Source organism: Accipiter gentilis, chromosome 8, assembly GCF_929443795.1.
Source record: "Accipiter gentilis chromosome 8, bAccGen1.1, whole genome shotgun sequence".
In the NCBI taxonomy this organism is placed as follows: Eukaryota; Metazoa; Chordata; class Aves; order Accipitriformes; family Accipitridae; genus Astur; species Astur gentilis.
Window position 1 is genome coordinate 13,861,350 of NC_064887.1, and position 10,710 is coordinate 13,872,059.

The following is a 10,710-nucleotide window of genomic DNA, read 5'->3' on the forward strand; positions in this document are numbered from 1 at the left end:
AAAATGCTCCAACATTAATGTGTGTTACCATGGAAAAATAAAAGTTTAAATTTCCTCTGCAACTCAGGAAAGGAAAACGAAGGTCAATTTCAGTTCTGTAAATCTTTGAGTAATCAGGTAAGAACCATCTGGATGGTGATTGCAAAACATCCTATTAAACACCACTTCCTCTTCATGCAGATGTACACAGCTCAAATGCTAGCAACAAATCCATACTCAGGAAAAAATGTCATAAAATCATAGAATGGTTTAGGTTGCAAGGGGCCTTAAAGATCATCTAGTTCCAACCCCCTGCCATGGGCAGGGACATCTTCCACTAGACCACACTGCTCAAAGTCCCATCCAACCTGGCCTTGAACACTTCCAGGGATGGAGCAGCCACAACCTCTCTGGGCAGCCTGTTCCACTGCCTCAGCACCCTCAAAGTCAAGAATGTCTTCCTTACATCTAATCTAAATCTACCCCCTTTCAGTTTAAAACAGTTACTCCTTGTCCTGACACTATACTCCCTGTTAAAGAGTCCCTCCCCATCTTTCCTGTAAGCCCCCTTTAGGCGCTGGGAGGCTGCTCTAAGGTCCCCCCAGAGCCTTCTCTTCTCCAGGCTGAACACCACCAACTGTCTCAGCCTGTCTTCATAGGAGACGTCCTCCAGCCCCCGATGATGGTTGTGGCCCTCCTCTGGACCCGCTCGAGCAGGTCCATGTCATTCTTATGCTCCCACAGTACTGAACGCAGTACTCCAGGTGGGGTCTTACCAGAGTGGAGCAGGGCAGGGGGGAATCTCCTCCCTCAACCTGCTGGTCATGCTTCTTTTGATGCAACCCAGGATATGGTCGGCTTTCTGGGCTGTGAGTGCACAATGCTGGTTCATACTCAGTTTTTCATCCATTAATATCCCCAAGTGCTTCTCTGTGGGGCTACTCTCAATCCGCTCACTGCCCAGCCTGTATTTGTGCTTGGGATTGCTGGGATTGCCCCCACCCATGTGCAGGAGCTTGCACTTGGCCTTGTTGAACTTCATGAGGCTCACACAGGCCCACCTCTCAAGGTCCCTCTGAATGGCATCCCTTCCCTCCAGTGAGTCGACTGCACCACACAGCTTGGTGTCATCACCCAACTTGCTGAGGGTGCACTGAATCCCACTGTCCACGTCGCCAACGAAGATGTTAAAGATGATATATGTTAAAGATGTTAAAAAGAACATATCTCTATTTCAGTGTTGTATCTTCACTTCTTTATACAAAGCTTCAGAGAAATAAAACATCTACTATATACTTAAATATGCTCCTATAAAACTTTAGTAATGATTATATAGCACTATGAAACCATGCAATTGATGTCCAATTTAAGATCAACTAGTGAAGACACTGCCTGTTTGAAGGAATATTACCCCCAAATGAAAAGGTGATAGAATGCAGATTTCTATATAGTAATTACTTTACAGTAATGATTAGGTTATGGCTTTTGTTTTATTTTGATAGAAAGCATATGCTTAAAATTAGAAATTTAAGTAGGTCTCCCCAAAAAACATTTCACTTGCACGCCAGAAGTTTCGCAGTGGTGTTAAGTGTTTGCAAGATGAGACACTGAACAGCCATTTCCAAAGAAGAGAAATTTCAGTAATATGTGTGTATTCCTAATACATAAAAGGAGTTCCACATATTCTTTTCACTGTGGAGATTCCATTATTTAAAATAACCAATACACAACATGTTTCTAGTATAATAAACTTCAAATACAAAACCAAGTATCAAGGTGGGGAGGGATGTGTGTTTTAAACCTATGAGTTCATAATAAAAGCCCAGCCCAAGACCAGTAATGTGAATAGAAAGACTTCCTCAGACTTCACAGATGTATAAATCTTAAGACCAACACTAAAAACAAAGACCCAGTGACTTAATTAAAGTGCAGTCACCTCATAGCTTCTGTAATCCACTTCCACATCATCTCCATAGACATTTAGCTCCATGTTTTTATGACTAAACACAGTAGCTGGTTTGGGATTTCTGGGATTACACGCCATGTCATCTGCCAGCATCAGGACAATGTGACTATGGAAAGTAAGACAAAAACATTTCAGGCATTCTACTTTCACATAACAGTCAAACAGAAATTATAACAACACTGCCCCACGATTACAACAACAGCTTATAACATTAAGAAGATTCCTGGAATTGTAAGTGAAACTTTTCTTAGTTATACCCTATTTACTTATGAACATCAGCACTATTATAAAGATACCACACATGGAAATGCAGCTAGATGTTTTTCATCTACAGGATTAAGTTAGGCCAAAGATAAGCAAGAGAGTAGTTGACATTAGCAACTTTATGGTACAGACTTGCCTAGAGCTAGGCTGGCAGAACTCTTTATAAAAGAATCTGAAGATTTTTATGGGGCACTAAATCATTTCATGCAGCTCCACAGAAGAAATCCCAGCCTGTTTGCACCTTCTCAGACAGATCAATTAAAAACATTAGGACAATTTTTAATTAAATTTGAGGAGCTCCTGAACATTTCTCAAACCATTATACTACATCTGATACACTACTGTGTGATTATCTGTGTTAATGGAATTTTCCTGAAGAACACAAGTGCACTGGCACCATGTTTTCTTCATAGTACCAAGAAAAAAAAAAACAACCCAGAATTTCACAGTACCAAGAGAAAAAAAAAAACAGCCCAGCACATTATAAAGCTCTTCCAACTTGCACACAGCCAAAGATCTGTATTTCACCTGGCAGGGTCAGGCTTGGGTCAAAATATGAAATAACAAGTAGTCACTGGAGACTGTTAGCACTAGGAAGAATGTGCCAGAGATGTCTGGAACAAGGTCAAGTCAGTCCTTCCCTCAGATAACCTTGTCTTGGATATAGTTTCTCCTGGACTGTGATCTTTGTGTTTTCCCAAACAATGCTTAACAAAAGAAAAGCTCTGTATCCTGCAAAGAATGCTGCTAATTCAGACTCTCAGGCACACAGTGATAAATTAAACTATGTTCTGTTATTTAAACATCATTCCAGTGCTTGTCATAGTTCACCTATATGTCTGCATGAGCACTTTAAGAGTAAAGTTATTCTTTATTAAGTGCTGATATGCTCCACATTCCACAAGACGGCGGGGGGGGAGGGAGGGAGGAGGAAGAGAGAGAAATGCTGTCCAAAATAACATGAGCATAAATCCTCAAAAATAATCAAATTTAGTTATTTCAATGGGAATAAAATGCTGCCATAAATATGAAGCTGTAGTGACAGAAGCAGGGGAGGACAACTGCAGAGGAGAAATCAAGGGTTTTTTCTCCACACATGCACAGCAGTACAAAACTATGTTTATAGAAGAGTATCATTAAAAGGGAATTAGTTGGAAGCAAGTGTAGAACATGTGCTTTGTGGATTTACTGAGATAGTCAGGTGTACATCAACTTTTTGTATTATACTTAGAATATACCACACTAAGCCATCACTAGGCCTACAGTTTAGCACTGTATTTTTGCTAGGAATGCGTCTATTAAAAAAAATTAATAATCACGCACACTCATTAAAAGGTTCTGCATAGTAGTAGCACAAATATGCAAAGTTTGTATACTGTATGGCATTCTTAAAAGCATATGAAATATCCCTTGGTTAAACAGAACCACTGTGTACAAGTGGTTCATATATGCAGCAAAACAATCTAGGTGTTAACTTGCAGCTTAACTGTTAAACCAAAGTAATCTAACCATATGTTTTATTAATGCTATTTTCACGATGTAAAACTTATACTGCATAATGATTCCAGGAATCAAAAAGAATTTCTGGATTCATTTTGGCTCTGTTTCATTTTAGCAAAACTTTTCTTTTATGAATTGGAGCATTGTGCCCACATGTCAACAAACCAGAGCAACTTACAGTTATAAAATTTTCCTAGTGAGTTCTGTTGTTGGACAAATCTATTTAAGTCACTAAATTGACACAGGTCCATTCAAAATGAGGCTATGCACAAACCCCTCCAAAAAAACCAACCCCAAGAATCATAGAAAATGTTTCTTTTTAAGATGTGATTTGGAGCAGAAGGGGGTTCAGTCTTATCAATATTTTGAATGAAGTTTTGCAGCAAAGAAAGAAAAACAGAGGAAGAAGTTTGTCTAAGTGAGAAACGCACTCAAATCCATGTAAAAATTGCTGCAAATTTGGAAAAAAAATAGGCGTGCTCTGTCTCTTCAGGTCTCCTCCGATGTCTTACTTTTGAACTTAGCCTAAAGCATTGCTGGCTTTTTGAGATTAATTTCCAGACCCTTGTGTATGGGCAAGAAATGGATTAGGCTATAATCAGAACAACAGAAATCTCCAGCCATGCTATAGTTTTTGCAGTATTTCTAAAACTGCCACCTATTTTAACCTTAACGGTGAAGATGGATGGATGCAGAGAAGAAAGTTCTCAGGTAAGGGCAGAACTAGTGAAAGAATTTCTAAGGTAGTGCCTAGGGCACCTATGCTTCAATGGCTATACAAGAGAGAAGACATGCTTCTGAATGAGATGTGCCAAAACCTGCCACATTTCTGTGGCTTTCAGCCCACAGTGCTTAGGCAGTACGTTCCCCTAGATTTACAGCCCCCAAATGCTTCCAAAAATTAGGTTTCAACATCCCCTCTTTCAAAAACTGAGAAGTCATTCTTTTCTTTTTTAAAAATAAACACAGGAAACAGCATGATACTGCCACCGAGTCACAGCTGAGTGGAAGCTAAGTGGGACTCCAGATACTACAGTTTTGGACTTGGACAAAAAAATGCCATACAACTTTAATCCAGGGGAATATGCATTTTGCAGTGATGAAGCAGGCCATACTTCTTTAGGCAGACATGCTGCAGAAACTCCCAGTCCTCTAAACTAACATTAAAAACCAGGACACGAGGATTTCCATAGGAGCCTATGGAGATATATATAGCCCATTATTCAGTGGATGCTGGTGCCTAAAATTCACTTCCACAGTTCTGATACAAGTAAATTGCATTCCAAAACAGCTGGATGGAACTGTGCTAATACCTCTACAACTTCCACTAGGAACACAACTAAAAGACACTTCAGAACAGTTTGTTCACCTTCCCAATCCTGTTGTCAAAGAAGGGATACTATTTTAACCATCGTGTTATCACTAGAGAAGGATAATTTGCATGGACAAAGCTTCTGTTTTCTCTAAAAACGTCATGCAAAATGGATTTTTCAAGGCTACTTTCAATAGGTAGCAGCTGCTTTGTTCAGGGCCTTTAGTTTAGAGACTCTAAACCAGTCGCAGACTTGGAAGTCTCACATTTTAGTACAGTTAGGGTAACCAACATCTCCACACTGAAAAGGAAATTACAGCAAAAGCCGTCTCTCAGAGTAGTATTGTCATTGCTGAATCCATTTATCAATTTTCACATTACGTTTTCACCAATTTACTAAGTGGTACATTTTAGCGACCAGATAGTTCCTCATGTTTTTAATCTTATTAGCCTATGCCAGCTGAAAGTTTTATTATATAACGTGTTGCTTTTCCTTTTGAACAATATTGCCGCACTTTTCAATACACTGATGTGATCACATCCTTCATTTTTACTTTTATCCAGTTAAACTGGGAAGAGAAATGTCTTTTTAAACTGCTTCAGACAACAAGAGAACTTTTATAGCACATTTGCAAGGAACTGTATTCACCAAGATTTCCCTCACCTATCAGGGATTCCCAGCCTCTTGACACTTCTATACACTGAAAGAGTATTTGCAACATGACGATAATTAAACCAGAATCGAGATGTACACACCTTGGGGGGGGGAGAAAAAAAAAAAGCATATTAAATAGTGTAAAAGATAAAAATTGACCTGGCACATTGCATCAGAAGACCGTGATTACAGGAATATCAACAAACTAATAACAAATCAGTAAGAACACAGCAACACCAAGAAACTCGTGATATAAGCTATATAAATCTTTGTTGTACCAAAGCAACAAATGCTGAAAATGTTAAAAAAAAATCTTAACATACTGACTCATGAAAAAATTGTCAGGAAAGCCAACTAAGTATAGAAAGTGGCACTTTAGGGAATAATTCAGCAATAGTAAGTGGATAAGCTAAATTTTTTCATTTGCTTTCTTCCCATCAAATGGAAGAAAAATCAAAGGAAGAGTTCTCATCTAAATACCAAACCCATTCTGGGAGCATTCTTGCACAAAGGCATACGTGAATTCATGCAGAAGTGACACAGGGGAAAATACACTGAGGATGTTTGCATTTAAGGAGTCAAATATAATAAAGTAAGAGTTAAGTGAGCTCTAACCAAAATCTGAACACAGATTCTCAAAAATCTCAAAGGAGTTCAGGCTCTACTGTTCTAACAGGCGAAGGGTTGGGGATCATCCATTCCTGTACTTAAACTATTCCCTAAATCAGAAATTATTTAATCTGTCCTCAAAAACCTCAAACCAATGAGATTTCAAAAACCTTCAGGGGCAATCTGCTGTAGTTTCTTACTAGCCTTATTGTTGTCCTTGTGTTTAACTTCAGTTCACTACTTTTTGTTTGTTCCACACCAAGGACAGCAATTCTCCTTTGGAGACATATTTCCTTGGCTTTTACAAGTCTTTCACACAGACAAAGGAAGAAGCATTTTAGAAGACATTACTTTAAAACCACAAAAATAGAGAGGCAGGAACAAGCATTTAAGAGTTTTTTAATTTTTCAGTTTTACATGTACAGCTCTAATTTAAATACAAACATCTTTAAGTTACATTATGTAGCATCTTCTTCTCTAGCCTTTTCATAAAAAGAAATAAGTAGTAGCTTAAATAATAACAAAAATTCAGCCTGAAAAGACCCCCCTGTGTCTCGATCATCTGGTCAGTTAGGAATTTCAAAAAAGCCCATGGGAATCAGTCCATGAGATCATGTGCTTTTCAGCAAGACTTAAATGTCTGAAAACTAACTGTGGCCAATCTAGCTGTGACATTTCAAGTTATTATCATCTGCCCCTTTCCTCCATTACCTCCCTTACAACACAGTGGAAAATGTGTCTATGTTTTAAATATAGCATATTAATTCAAAGTACTGACGAGGTGGGATTGCAGTACGATCCCAGGCCTGAAGTGCCTGACAGCAGTAAAACCCTCCCTATTTTACTGCTCAAAAAATTAGTAGCAATTGTTGTAAAGCTTAATCATGAACGACTGAAAAAATATAACCAGCAGAGAATCTGTTGAAGACAGAAAGTATAGCTCCTTGGACCTAATTTTGCACCTTCTTTGTGTGTTTTTATGGGTACTAATAAAAGCACCTATTTGTTAATAGTATTAAAGTAGTACTTGATGTTTTAATAGTTTCAAGTTTGTATGTTGTAGAATATAAAAATTATTCCTTTTAATTTTAATTACTGTTAAATTTCCTTTTATATTGCTCAATTTTAGTATCTGGAAAACAAACAGCTGCTACTGAGTAATTACAATAGTGTTCTGAAACAAATTAGTCATTAAGACCTGAATTGTGATTAAGAACCAATTGTGCAGCATGATTCAAAGCTAATAAAAGATTCACGGGAAAGAAAAAAAAAATCAGAATAAGAACAGTTGATCTAAACATTATGTTGCCTGAATTTATTTTGTTCTAAGCCTGTTATCACAAATTAACAGATTGAGTAAGAACAAAAATCAGAAATAAATTGTCAAAAGAGACAATCAAAGAGATATACTTCTCTGATACCAGAATTACACTTTTGTTCAATATGCAGTATGGTGATTTAACTGTTTTAATGCTGTCAGAACTTTTGTTTTATGAATCCTGCCACGTAGCTAGACACTTTTAAGTGCTTGAAATGCAGTCATACTGAAAAGACGATTTTGTTATCATGTAACAAATTTGCAGGCACAATTTCAAATTTATTCATTTCCAAGTCTTTATCTTTCCATTTCCTTCAAATTAACAGAATTCTTGAGTGACTGTTGCAATTACAGCTCCTGATGAAAAACCGTCACCTTTATTGGAAGAAAACAACCTGGACGACACTTACCAAAACTGCCCAGTTATTTGTATGTCCACTTCTAAAGAACTGTTCTGCTTGATCCTGAAAGAAGATATTAGATGTTTTTCAGCAATAAGAAAGAGATGACCACTTGTAGTTTTGTTGTTTCCACAAAACAGTGTTTAATGCATCTGTTCACCACACCTTAACACTGAATAAACCTTACAAAATCTTCGAGGTAGTTTTTCTTATTCTGTCTTGCACATTTCGTGCAAGTTAATTGCTCCAAATCTCTCCCTGAAACTTGCTAAATAACAAAGGAGAAAGAACTATTAGTCACTTGCAGCTTAGTTAAAACAAGAAGCCCACGTATCTCTATTCCAAAGGACGCTCCAAGAACGAAATAAAATGATTTCTTGACCTACAGTTTCTTCCTTAAAGAGAAAAGGTGCTTGGATTACTTTCTGTTTTCATTGCTCCTCTCATCTTTTCAAAAGCAGGTTAAGTGAATCTGCAATTTTAACCCATTTTAAATCCAAGGTGGTTACATTTATCTTCCAAAATCAGGAGCTAAGACAACAACCTTCTCTATAGTCTGTGTTATCCATAGTTCCCACTGTGTTTTGTAGAGGAGAGGGCCCTTCTTTAAAAACCAGCATAAATCAGGACACAGAAAGGGGATAAGACTTCCCAGAGGTAAGGGAATGAGTCTGTCACACGACAAGAATCCACACCCGCTGATTCTTAATCAGACTCTGTTAACTCTCTGAGGGGTACTGGGCTGATGCCTGTGGTCTCACACAAAACACACAGTAACATAAAAAGCCTTTGTTAAAATATATGTATAGCATACTGTACTTCAAGTAGCAAACAATTTGCAGTTTAATTAGAAATCCAAAGACTCTAAAATATTCCTACTGGCTGCTTTTTGTCCTATTTGTAACTGATTTCAAGTATAACCATTTGTTAATAAAGCAGAATTCAAATGCAAACAACACTCCAGACGTAACGTGGGCACTGTGCAAAAACCGTAATTACCGAGACATGAAAACAGTCCCCCAAGAAAAAAAAATACTCGCTCCTTCCGTGTGTAAACGCCTCGCACCTGTGAGCAGGGCAGGTGGCAATCCGGCCCAGGCGGGCCCGGGCAGCTCGACCGCCGGCGAAACGGCCCAGCGCCCCACCCCGGCTTTTAACCGGAGAAACTCTCCTCACGCGTAACTCGGCCAGCAAACGTCCGGAAAAGGAACATAAAACCACCGACTCCTGAAAGTTACATTCCGCAGCCAAAGAGCAAGCGAGGTTCCGAAACCTACAAACGTATTAAAACGCAGGTTTGTTTGGCTGTTGGTTTTTCTGACTTAACACGGTTTAAACGAGTTACACGCGCCTGACGAGCCCCGCCGTCTCTGGGACGTACTCTGCTTTACAGCTGACAGAACGCCAAACGCCCGAGGCCGGGCGGGCAGCCGCCAGCCGCCCCACGCGTTACGCCCACGGGGCCGAGCGGAGCGAGGCGGGGCCGCGGAAGGGTCCGCCCGCCCGGGGAAGACGGCGCACCGTCCGCCCCTCCGCTCGGGAGGGCCGCTCACGGACCGCGCCCGCCGAAGCCTACACGACCCCTGCCAGAGCGCCACGGGGCGGCTCCAGCGGCGCGACCGCCAGAGCGGCGGCGGGGCGGACGGCCCAGGGGCGGCGGGCGCGGGCGGAGGGGAGGAGATGGGGGGAACGCCGGCGCGGCCCAGCGCCGCCCGCCCGCTCTTCCCCGCCGGCCGTTCCCGCCACTCTCCGTACCTGGATGCCGCTGGCGAGCGCTGCGCCGCAGCACCCTAGGAGCAGGGCGGCGGGCAGCGCGGCCGCCATCTTACCCCGCCTCCTCCGCAAGGCTCCGGCCGCCGCACTGCCGGAAGGGGGGAATGGGCCTCTGCGCATGCTCCGCGCCGCCGCCTCGGGGCGGGGAGCGGGGCCGCCGCCTGGCGGTGTTCCGCCGTGCCCGTCGCCTTTCGTTCGCTGCCGGCGCAGTGGCTCGTAGGGGCCTCTCGACGCTTGGAGGGATAGTGCCCCTGCTCCGAGCCACGCCAGGCGCCTAGTCACGTATCGGAGTTCCCTCGGCCTTGCCAGACGCTGGAGAACTTGCTTTAAATTCGATTTTTACAGAGCTGAGGCAGCAACGGTAGCAGGTCTAACCATGGCCTTGAGCATACGTGTTTGTGGTGGCTCTGTCGAGAGGTGTAAGGCAGCCCTACCCTGGCCTCGTCCATCCCTCAGACAGACCCGGCTGGCAGGAGAAAACACTGGCCTCGCATCTCGCTTACAGCTTGGGAGTGTAACAACAGCCGTTTCTCTCGGCCGCCTGCCAAAAACACGCTTGAATCGCTGGGCTTTGCTGAATTTACTGGGAGGGCAGGGTGGGGGCCGTGCCGAGCTGTGGGCTGAGGGTGGCCTCGGGCCTTGGTGGCTGCAGGACAGAGCTGTCATGGAGAGCAAAGGGGGGGGCTGGGGAGAGGGGCCACCCTTGGTGGGGAGGAGAGGGCGATCTGAAAGTAGATCTGTTGTCAAGATGCCTTGCTATAGCCTCACTTGTGGCGCGTACATCCCTCAGTCGATGAATCGTCAGATTTTGATTTCAATCTATTGAACTGCTTGGTATGATTCTTTTATTTCCACTAACTCATCCTGTCACCACCTTTGTCCAGCTGCCTGATGGCTTCGATTAGTGAAGATTCAGAATCTGCCCTGAACCAT

General features: G+C 41.9%; 1 protein-coding gene across 1 annotated transcript in view; it reads right to left on the minus strand.

Moving 5' to 3' along the window:
• PIGK (phosphatidylinositol glycan anchor biosynthesis class K) overlaps positions 1-10,324 on the minus strand; it is a 74,957-nt gene extending 64,633 nt beyond the window's left edge. The window contains exons 1-4 of the mRNA XM_049808587.1: positions 9,760-10,324; positions 8,014-8,067; positions 5,686-5,777; positions 1,916-2,051 (exon numbers count right to left, since the gene is read on the minus strand). Of these exons, the coding sequence (XP_049664544.1) occupies positions 1,916-2,051; positions 5,686-5,777; positions 8,014-8,067; positions 9,760-9,897 (420 nt within the window). The 5' untranslated portion in view covers positions 9,898-10,324. The remainder of the gene's footprint in view (positions 1-1,915; positions 2,052-5,685; positions 5,778-8,013; positions 8,068-9,759) is intronic.
• Between the last annotated feature and the right edge of the window lie 386 nt (positions 10,325-10,710).